Genomic DNA, 16,887 nt, shown 5'->3' with positions numbered 1-16,887 from the left:
GTCCACTATCGTCGTTGACCGGTCTTTGCCCACAAGTTATTTCAAGAAGAAACGCACCAAATACAAAAACATCTGTTAGTTTGGATGCCTTACCGGTCCATATTAGTTCTGGGGCCAAGTATCCCATTGTACCCACCACATGTGTGCTTTGGGGATCGGTGCCATGGTCATACAACCTTGAGAGTCCAAAATCACCTAAGCACCCATTCATTTGATGGTCAAGAAGCACATTGCTTGCTTTTATGTCACGGTGGATGACAACTTTCTCCCACTTCTCATGGATATAGAGCAAGCCAGACGCAATACCCCTAATGATATGAAACCTTTGGCTCCAATCCCGTAAAGGCTTATCCACCTAACAATACAGATATTTATCAAGACTACCATTTGGCATATATTCATACACTAGAAGGAGTTCACCTTTTCTTCTACAATAGCCATGTAATTGCACGAGGTTGCGGTTCCGTAAGCGGCCAATGGTGACAACTTCAGAGATGAACTCCTTCATACCCTGCCTTGACTCGTGAGAAACCTTCTTCACGGCTACCTCCAATCTAGACTTCCGAAAAACTCCTTTATACACCTGGCCGAAACCTCTCGTACCCAGGAGATGTTTGCTCTTAAATCCATTAGTAGCATGATATAGATCCTTATATGAGAATCGATGGGGGCCAAATTCAAGCTCCCAATCTTCAAGCAACTGAGCATACCTCAGATGCCTTAACACGAGTAGGGTGGCAATGTTACCAAGACTGAGCATGACTGTTGCTGTAGCTATTGGTAGGACGATTACTAAGACCTTGGATGGAGGCTTGGGTCCGAAACACGGCAGCTTAGGAAGATTGGAAATGTTAATCGACGGAGCAGGGCCGTTCATGACAAAGCTCCAGCCGAGTAGGTAGTGCCGAGAATTGATCCCGCTAGTCACAGATGAGAAACCGATGTATGCCCACTCCGTGAGTACAGTTGAGAGGACATACTTAGCGGAAACAAGCGGCTTCCTTGGTTTAGCCACTTTGATTGGCGCCAAAGCAACATCAATCTGTCCCGTGTTGCCATCATAGTCCACCCACACCTGCATCGCTTCTCGGCTAAAGAGGGTTAGGTTCTTGAAGACGCCATTGTTGCCGTCATCGTAGTAGCCAGTTGGGGAGGATTGCAAAGAGTGAAGATTGTTGACGTTGATGCCAACGTGGTTGGCGTTGACGTCTTGAAAATCGGTGTTCTGGATGGTGTCGAGCTCAACCGCGAAGAGGTGGTTGGTCGTGTTGTCGTTGTTCTGGACGTTGAGGAGGGCCAGGTACCCAGCCAGCAGTGCGGTGGTGAAGTTCTTGGTCGGGGACACGATGAAGGGCATACCGTGGGCACTGAAATCGGTGTAGTCGGAGACGATGGCGAACACGAAGGCGGCCGAGAAGGACCGGGCTGTGCCATCAGGCGACGTGCGGAACTGCAGAGGCGTGGGGAAGAACGCATGGCCTTTTAGGTTGGTCTTGCGGCTGGTCAGCACAAGGATCCCATCTGGCATGACGGTGGCATTGCCGTCGAGCGTGAGGTTGGTGCCGGTGAAGCCATGATAGGCGAACTGGAAGTCTCCGCTGCCGGAACACAAGGCAAGTGCTAGGTGAAGAAGGCTGATGAGGCGCAAGAGGAAGAACGCAGGCTTCATGGTCGTATGTGGTGGGGGATTGTGCAAGAGGGCATATCGTTGGCCACACTCTCTAATAAAGCACCTTTCACTGGTCAATCCTTAATTAAGAGGTGGGATATGATAGTCTTGGCAGCCAAACGTACGTGTCGAGATGTCTATGTGGATATATAGCTGTAGTGATAGTGTATTACAGTATCACAAGAAGGAGAATGCCAATTCAAATCTCTTGTCATGACATATAGTATTTTTCTGTTACATAAAAAAATGGTTTTCATTTAACGCCCTTAAAATATTTGTTGGCTGTGAAGTGTGCATAGCTTAATTGATTAGGCTTGCTCTGGTGGAACCTACCACTCAGGTTTAAGTTCTAGATTTGATTTGGTACTCACATTTAGGTCTAATATTCTTTTAGTGATGTACCTTTCAATAGTGTTCATGTGGGTATCGTGTGCGTTTATAAATATAGTGAGTGTCTCCATTTGTACTATATTTTTTTAAAAAAATAATCGTTGGCTCCCTGCACCAGTTTAGTCCATGAATTACTGAGATGAGTCACTTTACCCCTAATAATATTTCTTTTTTTCCCTCTCTTTGAACTTTAAAATACAATTAGGAAGATAGCCCGCGCATTCGCACGGACATGTATCATAGGCTGTGTTTAAAAACTATAAGTACATAATATAAATTGGAGAACATTTCCGGCATATAAAGGAAGCCCGCACATATGCACGGGCATCTTATTTATTGTTCAAGGAAAAGAATGTTAAAGAAATCATACATCACTATATATACATTGTAAGGAAATGTAGATTATTCTAGGATAAAAATAGACACATATTTGCCGTAAAATTGATAGGAGATTCTAATATACCACTAAATCTAATAAGAATGTCCCTCAGATTTAAATAAAAATCCCTTCGTCCTAGGCATATATAAATTCGCATTTTGTCACCACTACTTATTATCATTGTTCTGAAAGTTAGGTGTATTTTAAATGAAACTGTATTAGTACCACAAAATAAATGATACATTATTAATACACGAAAAGAATTCATCTACATTGCATAACCCGGTGCTCGTCACTTAATTTCATATCTGTATATAAATAGTCTAAAAATACCATATGTACCGGATAATACAATAACACTGTTAAAAATAAACATGAATGGCTCTCTAACGGATGAAGTCAACTTTAGCTGCCAACCAAGGCTTTCTTATATAATACCTTGAAACATGGGTCCTGTAATGATGTAGCTATACCCCTAAAGACCAACTTAGAATGTAATTTTATCACTTCGTTCACTTTAGGTTAATTTCGAACTCAGTGACAATAGAGAGACGAAAAGTGAACTTATTCGCTAGGAGCTAGCCTCCGTATCAACCGCCACGCACTCTGGGCTTTGCCTGGGCCAGAAAGAAATGTGTAACCAGCATTGCTAGCTATTTGAGCTAACGGTACTTGTAAGCAGTAATTGGCTTGCAACTCCTGTACGTGCTCATAACTGGCTTACATGAAGAGAATTTGGAGCAGAATTACTATCCCTGCGATGATGTATGTGTTGATCCATGTTCAGCAAATACTCTCGAATGCACAATGACACGAATGTTATATATCTTGATCTGATTGACATAGCTCTAGCTCTTAACTTCAACTTATCTTTAACCAAAGTTATGCCAAACGGTAAAAATCCTATGTTTTTTTGGAGTGGAGTTTGTAGAGTTACTCCTACAAAATGAACTAAGAGGGTGGAGCCGGGTTTTTACTGCTCTACAGTCCCACTCCACCCAAAAAAACCCACTGCTCTTTAATTATTAGCAAATTTTTCTATAGGACATCACAATTTTGTGGTTTTAACCGTAGGACACCATACAAAATCATTTTTGGGGAATACACTCTGAAAATGTGGTTATTTGCTAGGGGGACACTCTATCCATTAAATTAATGTTTTCGTGTTAACTAGACGAGAGTGGACTCACATTTTTACATGTCATGACCAAATTACCCATTCTTTCTCTCTCTTCCTTATCTGAAATCTCTCCCTCTCTCTTTTTTATCTCTTCTCCCGGCGGACGGCGTGGTTGGCAGCGTCGACATCGACGTCAGCACCCGGAGCGCGTGTGGCCTATTCAGCGGCGGCGGTGGCGGCAGCCTGCTCGGCGGTGGTGGCCTGTTCAGCGGCGGCAGCACGCACGGCGGTGGCCTGCTCAGTGGCGGTAGTCTGCTCGACAGCAGCAGCAGCCTGCTCGGTGGCAGTGCCCGGAGCGCGCGCGGCCTGCTCGGCGGCGGTGGCGGAGCCCGAAGCACATGCGGCCTGTTCCGTGGACGGTGGCGCGCGCGGCCTGCTCGGCAGCGGCGGTGGCCACGGACCACGCCAGTGCGTGGATCTCTGCCACCAGTCCACGGCTCGCTCGGTGTGGACAACGGCGACAATGACGACTTCAAGTGCCCACTGTATAGGGAAGTGACGGAGGGAGGTGGCGGACGTATGTGCCTGCCACAGTACGGTTCGGCAACGGCCTCGCCATTGCGAGAGCGGCAGCGGCAGCGGCGGATGACCACGACACATCATGGGCACGTGGTGCTCATCGTGGTGATGTTGCTGCTGTTGTTTGGTGGTGTTGCTCTCCATGGTTATGCTGCTACTAGCTGCTGGTTGGTGATGGGGAAGAAGAAGACGCACTCCAGGCAGTAGATGCCCAACCACTCCTCATTCGCCGATAGACAGAGAAGAGACATGGAAGAACTAACATATGGGTCCAGGGGTATTTTTGATATTTTATACAATTTTTCTCTCCTCTCTATCTAAAAATTATTATTTTAATGGGTGCAGTGTCCGCTGACAACTTACCACGTATATAGAGTGTCTTCCCTCAAAAGTCATTTCGTTTGATGTTCTACAGCTAAAACCGTAAAGTCACGATGTAATGTAGCAAAATTTTCTTTAATTATTTGACGTATTTACACGAAAATGCCACTGACCTACCCCTACCTCCTCACCTCCCTACCCGACGACCGGGCGAGCAGAAGGCCACGGCATTCCGGCGGCGGCTCGGCGATGCACGTGCGGGCAGCAGGGTGACGACGGTGCTCCGGCAGCGGTGCGCGGACGGGCAGCAGGGCGACGGCGGCACTTCGGCAGCGGCTCTGAGCGCACAGGCAGTAGGCCAACGATGGCGCGGCTTGGCGACGCGTGGGCGGGCAGCAGCCGCAGCGCTCCGGCGGCGTCGCGCGGCCGGGTAGCAGGGCGACGGCGGTGCTCCAACGGCGGTTCGGTGCGCGCGGCCAGCAGGCTGACGGCGGCGCGGCTCTGAGCTAATCTCCTAGACCCTTTTTCCTTTTTTTTTTAATTTCAAATCTGGACAAAAAGAACAATAGGGTGATTTTGCATGTATGTTGTGGGGTATTTCTTTTTTATATGAACTATATAGATGTGAAAAATTATCATGTGTTTATACAAATTGAAGTGAGAACAAAATGGTAGACTATACAAATTTCAAATCTAAACCAAGAAAACACTAGGATGCTTTCACTAATTATGTCAATTATTTTGGCGATTAAGTTTTAACCTTATAATTATGTTGCTGAAATTCTAAAGAAAAATAAACAATTATCAGTCATACATCACGGAAATAGAAAAAAAACCATAAGGGTACTATTGTCAACCTCCCCCTATGCTCTGTTTCTGAAGTTCTGAAGCAGACTAAGCTTGTCAAACACTTTTCACATGACATCCAACTCCCAATGGAGCGAGTGAGAGTTAAGAGCTAGGAGTTGGAATTTGGAGCCCTCCCAAACGGGCCTTCCTGCATAACTAGCTTTGTCCTGTTTTTGTACGTTGCTAGCACATTGTGATTTAAACTATACAAGACAAAGGTGAGAAAGATAAGTGAAAATTCCTTTATAATAATTAATAGGACGTTCCCGTCATTAACTTAACCCTACAAACATTGCTTCATTGCTTGAAACATCTAACTAAATAATTTTAAATTCTATCAAAATTTTATATAATAAATCATACGAACATCTTATATAAACAGTACCGTGGACGTGTTCTCAGCCATACTTAAAATTGTTCTTGCTGGCTTTCCCAAACTCACCCTCCTTTTTTTTGCAAAAATATTCTATACACAAGTTGTTTTAGAAAATCATATTAATCAATTTTTTTTTAAGAAAATAATGCTTAATTAATCATATCACTACTAGAAAAACGATTTTTTATGGCGTTGGCCTAATATTTTCTCTGGCGATAAAATGTGAAAACCGCCAGCAAGGTTGTAACGAGGGGTGGGAGGCAACGGCCGCCAGTGAAAAAAGATTTTCGTTGGCGGCCGAGTAATACGGGCCGCCAGCGAAGATTTATTTTTTTCGCTGGCAGTACCTTCTGAGTGCCACCAGCGAAAATAGGTTCATCTTCGCTGGCAGTATGATGACATGGACCGCCATTGAAGATGAACCTATTTTCTCTGGTGGCTCTCTTTAGCCACCGCCACCTCTATCATTTTATATGGCGGTGCATTAAGTAGTCCGCCAATGAAAATTGGTTCTACTATATAAGGCCGTGCCCAAGCTGCCATACCATTTGAGCATGATTTTCTCTCTCTTATGAACTCAAACAGGGGGAGAAGTTTTTGAACTCGAATGGTTTGATAGATATTTTGTACCAAAAGGTTAGTTATACTTTATAGTACTCCATTTCTCAATTTTATTTTCATTTTTATCCGTTCTATGTTGAGATTTTGCAAGGTCAAGTTTCCAAGGCATGTTCGTTTTGATTTGTTTTGTGGTGTTGAAAACGGTCAAAATTGTTATGATATATTGTACATGATCAATGTATATAGATTTCACAATGTTTTGATATGTTTATTTATAGAAGATCTATATGGCACGGTTGTTTTGTGCACTTTAAATCTATATATCTGGTTATGAAAGAGAATTGAGAGAAAGAAAGAGGGTAGTTTGGTAATTTTTTCTATCTGTATGTCTAGTTGTCATATATTGGGAACATATGAGTGGTAGTTTTTTTTTAAAAAAAATGAAGTCATAATATAGTTTTAATTTTTCCGTGTTTATACTAATTGTAATATTTTTCACAATGTTTAATTTATTTTTTTACATATTAGCATAATTATTTTAATGTGACATATTATTAAAACTATTTAAACTAAGTTAGTTTTTTTTCTCAATACATAGACGATGACAGACAGATCATGAATGTATAGAGAGAGATATCGTGCGTAATATATTGTAGGAGTCAACATATTTATGAAAGCTGCGAAGAAAAATGCTGTAGCTAAGAAGACAAAGGAAATTAGATGTCCATGCAAACACTGCAAAAATCAGAAATTTTGGAATGATTCATCTGTAATCGAGCAACACTTGGTCACACATGGATTTGTTGAAGGCTACACAAACCGGTCACACCAAGGAGAAATCCCTGCAAGCTTCCAAGTTCCCAACCAAGAGATAGTACAGGATGAAGTGTTCAATGACTGGAATTTCACGGTAGTAGAAGAAGAATCGGTTGATGATGATGGTTATGACACAGCTAATGATGTTGATGGTGGTCATGTCACAGTAGATGATGCTAATGGTAGTGATGGAACTGCTTTTGATTTGGAGGAGATGTTGCGCCATGCTGAACCTGAGACAATTTTCACTGGCGGCTCCCTTGAGAAAGCCGCTAGCGAAAATAGATCTTCTCTAGTGGTTGGACTCCGCCAGAGAAAACTCTACATCTTCACTGGCCTTTACTCTCTTGCGGCGCCTAGTACCGCCAGCGAAAACCTGTTTTAGCCAAAAAAAAAACGTATTTCGTAGTAGTGTATGGTAATGAGTCGTTTCGTTTTGCGTCGAAGGGATTTGTTCTCAACGAACGCACCCTGTATGGGCAGTGATATATAGGCAACGTACGCATGCAGCCTTATATGGGTAGTCAAATGTAGTCACGAATTAAACTCTCCCTTAGGTACAACATATGCATATGCCACTTTCTTCATGAGCAAACATCGCTATGGATGCTAGCAATGTTGCACCGATTGATCAAAATATAGGTGGCACTAGGAAGCATGCCAAATGGATTTGCAGCCAAACTATTACTGGTCTAAGCATGCAATAGCCTCCATCTACACACTCCCAGAACACCACTCAACTCACACTACTTGAAAAACGATTTTTCATGACGTTATCCTATTTTTTCGCTGTCGGTTATAAAAGAAATCCGCTTGTAAAATTCTGATGAGGGATAGTGGGTTTAGAACCGCCATTTTCACTTGCGGTGAGTTTAGAACCACCAGTGAAAATCCGTTTTCGCTAGTGGTAGGTTAAGAAGTCCGCTTGCAAAAATATCCCAGTTTTTGCTGACGGACCTCTTATCCTACCGCCAGCGAAAATACTAGCGGAGGACCGCGCCGCTATGGCCCTTTAAAAAATCGCGGCATTAAAAGTCGCTCCACCTACCCATCCTTATCTCCTCCTCCCTTCACTCCACCTACCTTATCTCCTCCTTCCACTCCCTCTCTCCCTCCAACTATCTCTCCCTCCATCCACAAGCATGAGCGGTGAGCTCGGGCACGGCCGGTGGTGTGCTTCGGCGCGGGTGGAGGAAAGGGCTGGCGCGGGCGGCAGCGAGCTCGGTTGTGGGCAACAGGGAGGGTGGCGGCAAAGCTCGGGCGAAAGGGAGGGCGGAGGAGAGGGCTAGCGCGGGCGGCGGCGAGCTCGGTCACGGGCGGCGGTTGTGAAAAGACCTTAATGTCGCTTAGAGGGGGTGTGAATAGGCGTTCCTAAAAATTATCACAACTTCATAGCATATTAGAATTATGAAAACTTTCGGTTCAAATAGGAACTTCCGATATGAGATTGGAAGTTCCGGTCTCAACCGAAAAGTTCGGCGGATAATGGAATAAAACACTAGCTATAAACTTGTAGCTCAAATAAATAAAATGTATATGAATCAAAAAGTGACAAATAAGGTATCTAAACAAGATATAAGGTCACCAACTAAATCAATTAAGCATGCAAGTAGATCGGGTAAAAACAAGCTCAAGCATAATATGAGAGAATACACAAATGGACAAACCAAGAGATGAGACGCATGATTTGTTTCCCAAAGTTCGGATCCACGGATCCTATGTCTTCGTTGAGGAGCCACAAGGGCCGGGCCTATTTCAACCCTTTCCTCACGAGGTCGCACAAATACACTCCTCGGTTTCACTCTTGATTTCTTTCCTGTGAAATCGAAGTTTTCACAAACTTTTCGTAGCACACCACAACCTTGGGTGCTCACCGGCGACGCCTAGCCGTCTAGGAGACCTTAGTCCCCAAGAGTAACAAACATAATCGAAGATTTGCTTGCTATGAACTCGAGTGCTCAAAGTATGGAGTGAAGCTCATTAGCTCTCAACTTCTCAATCACTCAATCCAACTCTTTCCCCTTCTCAAATCCCTCTCACAAAGAGGCACCACAAAGGATGGAGTGAAGCTCACTAGCTCTCAACTCCTCACTCTCTCAATCCAACTCTCTCTCCCCTTCTCAAATCCTCCTCACAAAGAGGCACCACAAAGGTAGGGAAATGGGGATGGCTATTTGGCTTTGGATGTGTCTAATACTCCCTAAGAGCAGCAGCCACTCAAAGGTGGGGTGGAGGAGTTTATATACCCGAGCCTCTCAAAAACTAGCCGTTGGGGGCCAAGACTGTAATTTTTGGATTTTTCGAAAAGCATTTTCGGACAAGTCCGAAAATCTACAGAAGCAAATCTTGGATTCTGTAGATTTATCCGAAAAATTTTCAGAGTTTTCGATAATTTTTCGGACTTTCCGAAAAGCACAGAGTAAAACGACTATAACTTTTCGCTCGGGAGTCCGTTTTTGATGATCTTGGACTCTATGGAAAGCTCACTCAGAGGACTACCCAACTCAACCAAAAACAAGGTCTAAAACCACTCAAAGGATAGGTTAAAGCTTAGGTTTCTCTCAAGATAGCACTATGATAGGTCACTTTGAGCACCGAGACATACACAAACACCTCGAAGTTGCATCCCTCTTAATAGTATGGCATTCCTAAACTCAAATGTAAATAAGAAGATAATTATACCATTAGGAATGCCTTTTTTTCATCTTTCTTTTATTGTTTTAAGGGACGCCAATGCCGATACCGTTTCACCATATATTCTTCAAATGATTGATGCGGTTACTTGTAGCTTCAAATGGTCTCGCACGATCCATTATGACAAAGCCATCACTCGACCTTTACCACCGGATTTGGTTCTTCGGCGCCAGGCCCCTTGCTTGCCCTTCACCGCCGCATGGTCCATCGCGACCGAGCATCGCTTGCCCTTCACCGTCTTGCCATAATAGCTATTTCGTATCACACATCTTCAATCTCTTCACTTTGTCATTCTTGGTATTGTTAGGTGTAATTGTATCACTTGAGCATCAACACCTTTGTAATCCTTGGGACCTATTTCTTTCATTCAACTCAATAAAATTATTAGTCCCAATGATCCAGTTGTCAACCTCCACATGTTGACCAACCAATCGCATGTATAAAAGGATATGAATAAATGATGAGTATTAATCAACACCACAAGTGTCATATACTCGAACATATGTTCAAATGTAAAGATCCCAATTAAATGAAGGTGAATAACTTGGATCGATTACATGCATAACTAAAGTATAGGATTTGCTCCCCCTAAATGTATGCATACAAAATATTTGTGTGAAGTAAGAGTATGCATAACAAGATATTAAACATTGAGAGCTTATCCTATACAAGAATAGAAGGCATTTATCAAATATAGACAATAAAATAAAAACATACCTTCATCATCTCCATGTTCTCAATGTAAAGAGACTAAACAAGATATGGCTCAAACAAAACATTAGTCTCACATGCTGTAGCGCCCGTTCGTCGTGGCGCCTAGCGGGAAAAATTAAATTCTAAAAACCCTAATTGCGAAATCTGTTTCGTTGCTTGTTGTCAGTCTCCGTGCCAATCCCCTGATCTCGAATCCCCGATCTATCGTCAAATTCAAATCCTGAATCCAAATCTCTCCAAATTCAAATCCCTCTGTAAAAGTCTAGGTTGCCTCCCTCAGGTTCGGTGGGACGATTTCCCTCTCGGCCCATCTCTCTCTCTCTCTCCCTCAGCTCTCCCCTCGCTCTGCTCGTGCACCGCAAGCGCATGCGCGTGAGCCGACGCCGAGCCGAGCTCTTTCTCTCTCTCTCTCTCTCGTTCTCTCGCTCTCGCTCTCCCTGCTCCATCCCCGGCAAGCTCAAGGCGCGCCGTTGCCTCGCGCGCGCGCCCCCACACGGTCGCCGCCGTCGTCAGCCACCTGCTGCCCGTGCCTGCGCCGTCCGGCCCCGCGCCCTGCCGTGCTGCGCTGCCTGCGCCGCGCCCTGCTCTGCGAGCCAGCACGCCTGCCCGAGGCACGCCGCCCGCATCCGTCCAAAACCTGAGGCAGCGCCTCCCGCTCCCATCTCTCTCCCTCCCCAAATCGGCATAGCGCAAGCTCCCTTTCCCCCCCTCCGTTTCTCCCTTTCCCCTCTCGGCCCGGCCCCTGCTTCCCCCATTCTGTTCCCGCGCCATGGACGCAGAGGAGCAGCCGTGCCAGCCGTCGCCCATGCCGTTTGACCCCGTGCCCGTGAGCCCATCCCTTCTCCTCGAAGCTCCCTTGCCCTAGCACTGCTCCGAGGTCGGTTTCCGAACCGACATTGTCACCCCTTAAAAGCCGCCCCTCCCCTCTCTCGCTCGATCCCCCTGTTTCGCTCGCCGTTCATTGTCGCGCGTGTCGGAGGAGCCGGCACGAGCAAGGACGCGTGACGTGGACTCCGGGCACACCCTCTCCTTCCTCTTCCCCGGCCCGAGGCTGGAGTGAGATGACTTGCTTGAAGGAAATGCTTACACTGATCACGCCCCGCGCCGTCGGCCATCGTCACCGCGCCCCTTCACCCCGTCACGGTAGTGCTTTCCTCCATTCTGCCTCCTCGCTCCATCTCCTCCCCTTAGACTCGGGTAGTAGCATGAGTAGACCCCCCGTAGCTATCTGGCGCCGCCCCAAGCCTTGCCACCGCCTGTTGTGTGCTCACCGCCGTCGCCGCCCGAGCTCTGTAGCGCCTCTCGTCGCCAGCCTCCCTCGGTGCGTTTCCTCCTAATCCGGCGCAAGGAATGGATTCCCGGAGTCGCGTAGATGCTCTAGTGCGAAGGAATCGAACTCCCGTCGCGCCGTCACCGTTTCCCCCTTCTCTCGCCGCCGGTTGCCGCCACCACAATCCGCCCGCACTCCCTCCGGCGAATCCGAGCCGTTAGCTCGTCTCCTCTAGTCCCGCCCTACCTCCCGGTGTGTTCGCCCTCGCCCACGTCGCCGTATATCGCCACGCCGCTCGCCGCCGCCATCCGCCGTCCGTTCGCGGCCGTGTCGTCGTCTTCCTCTCGCCGGTCCGCGTGGCAGCCACGTCGGCGCCAGCTCGGCCAAGACCGGGTCAAGCAGACCACGGCCCCCCGCTTTCCTCCGCCCCGCTCGCGCGCGTGGTCCACCGCGAGCCGTGAGGCTGCGCGTGGGCCCGCCGCATCCGCATCCCACCGCGAGCCGCGCGCGTGCACCGCGCCCCCTTCGAACCCTAGCGCCGCGTCGTGTGCTCCTCGCTCACAGTGAGCCGAGCCGCCGACAAGCGGGTCTCACTCGGGACCACACGAGGTGGACCCGGCCCACCAGCTCCCCCTCCCTCTCTCCCCGCACGTGCCCTTGGGCCGCCTTCCCGGGCCAGCCGGCCCATTTAGCTCGGCCAAGCCGCCCTTTTCTCTCGGGCCGCGCCCTAGCCGCCCGAGGGAAGTCTATTTCCCCTCCCTCCTTACTTTTGTTTTTCCAAAAGGGTTTAATTAAATCCTTTGTCCTTTAGACCAAAAATCCAATAATTTTAGAAATTCAATAACTTCTCAACCGTACATCCGTTTGACTCCGTTCAACTTCCAAAAATCCTCAAATCTCGAGATCTATCTAATGGCACGCCTAGAGGTCAATAATAGGGTTTTATTTTCGCCATTTGTTGAGTTGTCCCGTTTCGCGTGTAGTTTCGGAGCCTGAAGACCCGCAGTGCGAGGATTTCGAGGATCACGCTCAAGATCTCGAGCAAGGCAAGTCACCTTTGATCATCTTGCACCTATAATTTAAATCTAAGTATTTCTTTTCCGCAAATATTGCATGAATAGGTTTAACACAAGTAATTCGGCCGCGGCTTGCAAGATAGCCTACCGACCCTATCCTAATTGCTGCAATTACCCTCCTTGAATTATTGAACAATTAAAACTCCTTTGTCGACTGTTGTGCTTCGATGCACGGGCCTTCGGGCATGCGCATTGAAACACCTCCCCCCGGTCAACTGTCCACCCAGTCAAGTGCAAAAAACACAGTGGAATCACGCAACGCACGCTGCTGGTGTGCTTCCTGCCCACGAGGAAAGAAGAGCGACAAGGTTCAGATTTGACTGTTTGCAGCATGGGAGCTGATTACCCAAAAAATCCCTGGGAAATCAAATATAAAATATCCAACGATGGGTAAAACTTGGGGTTTTACAAAAGACTTAGAAAAACCTGACACCTGGGTCGGTGTTTGCGAACTAAATGAATTTCCAAAACCGCAGACCGGGGGACGTACCGGGAGTACGGTTTCCCGCTCTTGCACTTAAGGACCGTTTCCTTGGAATTTCATCCGAACATAAGACAAGTGCGACCACATGGGTGTAACGGGACGCCCCTGGCTGAGTAATTAGCTAATCGGGGGAGCCATGATGCCAAGAGACATGTGGATTCAACGGGGTGGTGCCGGGGAGAACCCCCCGGTTTCCTAGCACAGTATGGTCTGGGACCTAACCTGGTGTTGGTCTGGGACCCCTTTCATTGGCATATGGTGAACCTGTGTCGGCTTTCAAAATGCCTTGTCATGAAAGCCTCAAGGTCTCCAGACGTGGCCGTTCTGCACGGGCTGGGTGATTCGGGTTAGTAATATCGTGTGGGTAAAGTGTACCCCCTCTATAGAGGTTATTAAACTATTCGAACAGCCGTGCCCACGGTCATGGGCCAATGTGAGGTGATTCCTAGTGTAGTTTTGTTTGACTACTGCTTGTGAACTTACTGTTGTGGAATGGGTTCGATGTTTGGAAAATCTGCGGCTGATGTGATCAGCCAGGCCCGGGTGGCCGTTTGAAAGCTGTTGGCCGGGTGCCAACCTTGAACCAATTCAAAGACTGATACATTGCACATACTCCGACCGGACGAGACGCACTGTCTCATCCGTGTCGTTTGAGAAGCACTCACTTAGTTGTTTTAAAAAGGAGTTTAAATAAAATCAATTGTAAAAACAACAGCCTTTCCTTTGAAGCCTGCATTAAACATTTAATTCCCATGGCTTGCTGAGTACTCCTGTACTCAGCCTTGCTCTATATAAATAATCCCCCCCCAGTTGCTGAAGAAGATGAAGTGGATCCCGCTGATGAGGAGTTCTTCCAGGAGCAAGTCGGCTACGATGAGTTTTAGGGTTTTGGCCTAGTTCCCAAGTCGCGCCTGTGATGATTGGTCCAAGTATTGGCTTCCGCTTTCCCTTTTGTAATGCATTTGTGAGCTCGGGATCTGTCCGCAGCCCAACATGACTGTACTCCTACTATGTAATAAAGAGACCTCTGTTGCTGTGATATTCTGTCTTCCTGTGATACCAACACTGTTTCCTGGGACTGGTATCGATTAACAGGTTAATTTGGAGCGTCACGGGCTAGTTCCGTTTGGGGCTAGTTCGGGGCATGACACATGCTTATGTAATCACATGACAATATTATATATAAATATATCAATATGTGCACGGATAGAAAGAGTGCTTGATCTCCATGCATTTCATCCTTGTGATTTAGGTACACCATCAATGAACGTTTTTCTCTCAACTCATATGAAGTCCAGAAATCACCTCTCACATATTCCACTTTCATATCTATATGAGACTAGTAGACAAAGAAATGCTTATAACAATGTTAGTCTCATGTAATTGGATTTGTCATTAATCATCAAAACCAAATTAATGCCACTTGAACTTTCAGGTTGGCGGTGGCGGTTCTCGGGCGTGGCGGTTGGCGGTGCTCGGGCGTGGGCGGGGAGGCCGGATCTGTCGCCGCCGCGCCGCTGGGAGGCCGGATCCACTGTGGGGACAAGGCCGTCACCGCTGCAGGGGACAAGGCCGCCGCCGGTGGAGCTACTCCTCGTCCAGGTCTATTGCCTCATCACCTCCAAATGTCAGCACCCATCCGTTCTTGCGCTTCGATTCGCCATCTTTGTTGACACGGTAATCTGAAATCCGTGTGTGGTGGTGGTGGTGGATGTGTAGAGGTGACGAAGGCGCTGTGGTCGAGGAAGAACAAGAAGATGCGGCGGTGCGAGCCCAGGCAGTAGCACGACCAGCTCCAGCGAGGCGACCCGCTCGCCGATGTAGCCAAGGAGAGATGCAGCGGCGGTAGCGAGGGGACTTCAAATTTTTTTTATTGTGTTGATTTTTGTGATGCTATTGTGTTGATTTTTGTGATGCTTGAATGCTTGAGTGAATGAAAATTCTTTAATGTAAATTTCTGTGGAATTTTGAATGCTTGGGTAAATTTCTGTGAAATTTTTGAATGGTGAAGCGTTGACGGAGGCGGACAGAGCAGTGTTGCTCCATCCGTCGTTTTTTTAAACTTGGCAAGCATTAACACTGGCGGCTGGTTCCTATAACCCACCAGTGATAATTCATTTTCGCTGGCGGCTGGCTTAAGACGACCACCAGCGAAAATGAATTATCACTAGCGGTCGATAACCACTAGCGAAGATCTACATTTTCACTGGCCTTTGCTTTGTGGCGGCTGCGATTTCCGCCAGCGAAAACCCAAAATGGCCGCCACGAAAGATGGTTTTCGTTGTAGTGTCAAGAGTAAGACATCTGAGTTTTCATGCCGCACAGCCCATGGACAGATGATGGTTGATGGCTTCAAACCATCTATTTCCATGTCATATGTGCAAGCAAGGTCCCTGCTCTTATCTCGTGGGTCATACGTCATGCATATAATTGTGCACAAGCTTGAGAAAAAGAACTGTGAGACTGCTGTGATATGTTAGTTGATGAAAGGAAGATGAGTTGTGGGAGATATGACACCAGAGATAATGGTGAGACTAATATCTTAGATGCAAGCACTGGTAGAGAACTCATATTTAGTCCCGGTTCGAAACCCCCATTAATTCCGGCTATAACAACCGTGACTAGCAAATAGAGAACCGGTTGAAATAATCGATACTAAAGATGCATACCAAGTCAAAAAAAAATGTGAGCTTGGTAAGGTCACAGTGATGACAGCACAGTGGCTCAATGGGGCTACAACAATGACGGAGCGACGGCATAAGGTACTGGCAGCTAGCGATATCGCTGGCACGCGAGGCAAGTGGTCATGGTTTGCGCCTATAGTGTGGGCAGCGACCACTAGTATCAATTAGCGCCTCTTCGGATAAGAGGCAACTAAGGAGGAGGCTGTTGCAAGGATGCTGGCCTATTTGAGAGGAAAAGCTTGTGAGGAGGTGGACAAGCATGGTGGTGGTCGTAAGGAGGCTAACCATCTGCTGAAGAGGAGGTAGCCATGAGGTGGTCGATCGATGAGCTAGCGACTCTTCAAGAGGCTAGCCGACATGGACGACCAGTGGATTTGAGGTGGAGCTCCCCCCAGAGGATGTTAACTGGAGGTGTGGTGGTAATTACATGTTAGTGATTGTTGGTTGGTGGTTGATTTGGAGGATGATGGAGCTATGGCGTCTTGGCAAAGGTAAGGCCGATGCTAGGCGAAAGCCTCATACAGTGACCACAATCTCTTCTGGGGTGTTCTCGTGGTGGCTACAATCTCTTTCCCGGTGAGATGCTCTAGGTGATAATCATTCCCAATAGTTCTTTGGGTGGGCAACGATGGCTCTTTGGTGTCACGGCTTTATTGGAGGCCTAGTCCTTGGAGAACTGTCTCCGCCTTTTCATTTTTAGACAGTTGGTCCTCACCTTCTTTGGTGTTCATTGTATGTCATGATAACGATGGATCTGTCTGAGAGACGAGAGAATCTTTCTTCACTCTCACCCTTTACCCCTGCAACCCTAATCTGTCGTGACTATCAGGAGTCCCCGCTCGCATTTGGTAACTAGTTGGCTGGTGAGGTCAACACTAGGTAGGCAGTTTTGTGGCACTCCTAGC

At 47.0% G+C, this 16,887-nt stretch overlaps 1 protein-coding gene across 1 annotated transcript; it reads right to left on the bottom strand.

Moving 5' to 3' along the window:
* Positions 1-345: 345 nt before the first annotated feature.
* On the bottom strand, positions 346-1,874 carry LOC127778577 (L-type lectin-domain containing receptor kinase SIT2-like). Its single transcript, XM_052305194.1, has one exon. The coding sequence runs from the start codon at positions 1,667-1,669 to the stop codon at positions 356-358; it is 1,314 nt and encodes a 437-aa protein (XP_052161154.1). The 5' UTR covers positions 1,670-1,874; the 3' UTR covers positions 346-355.
* Between the last annotated feature and the right edge of the window lie 15,013 nt (positions 1,875-16,887).

Source organism: Oryza glaberrima, chromosome 7 (assembly GCF_000147395.1).
Source record: "Oryza glaberrima chromosome 7, OglaRS2, whole genome shotgun sequence".
NCBI classification, from domain to species: domain Eukaryota; kingdom Viridiplantae; phylum Streptophyta; class Magnoliopsida; order Poales; family Poaceae; genus Oryza; species Oryza glaberrima.
The sequence above is the reverse complement of the archived record's forward strand: the minus strand, read 5'-3'. Positions and strand labels throughout refer to the sequence as shown.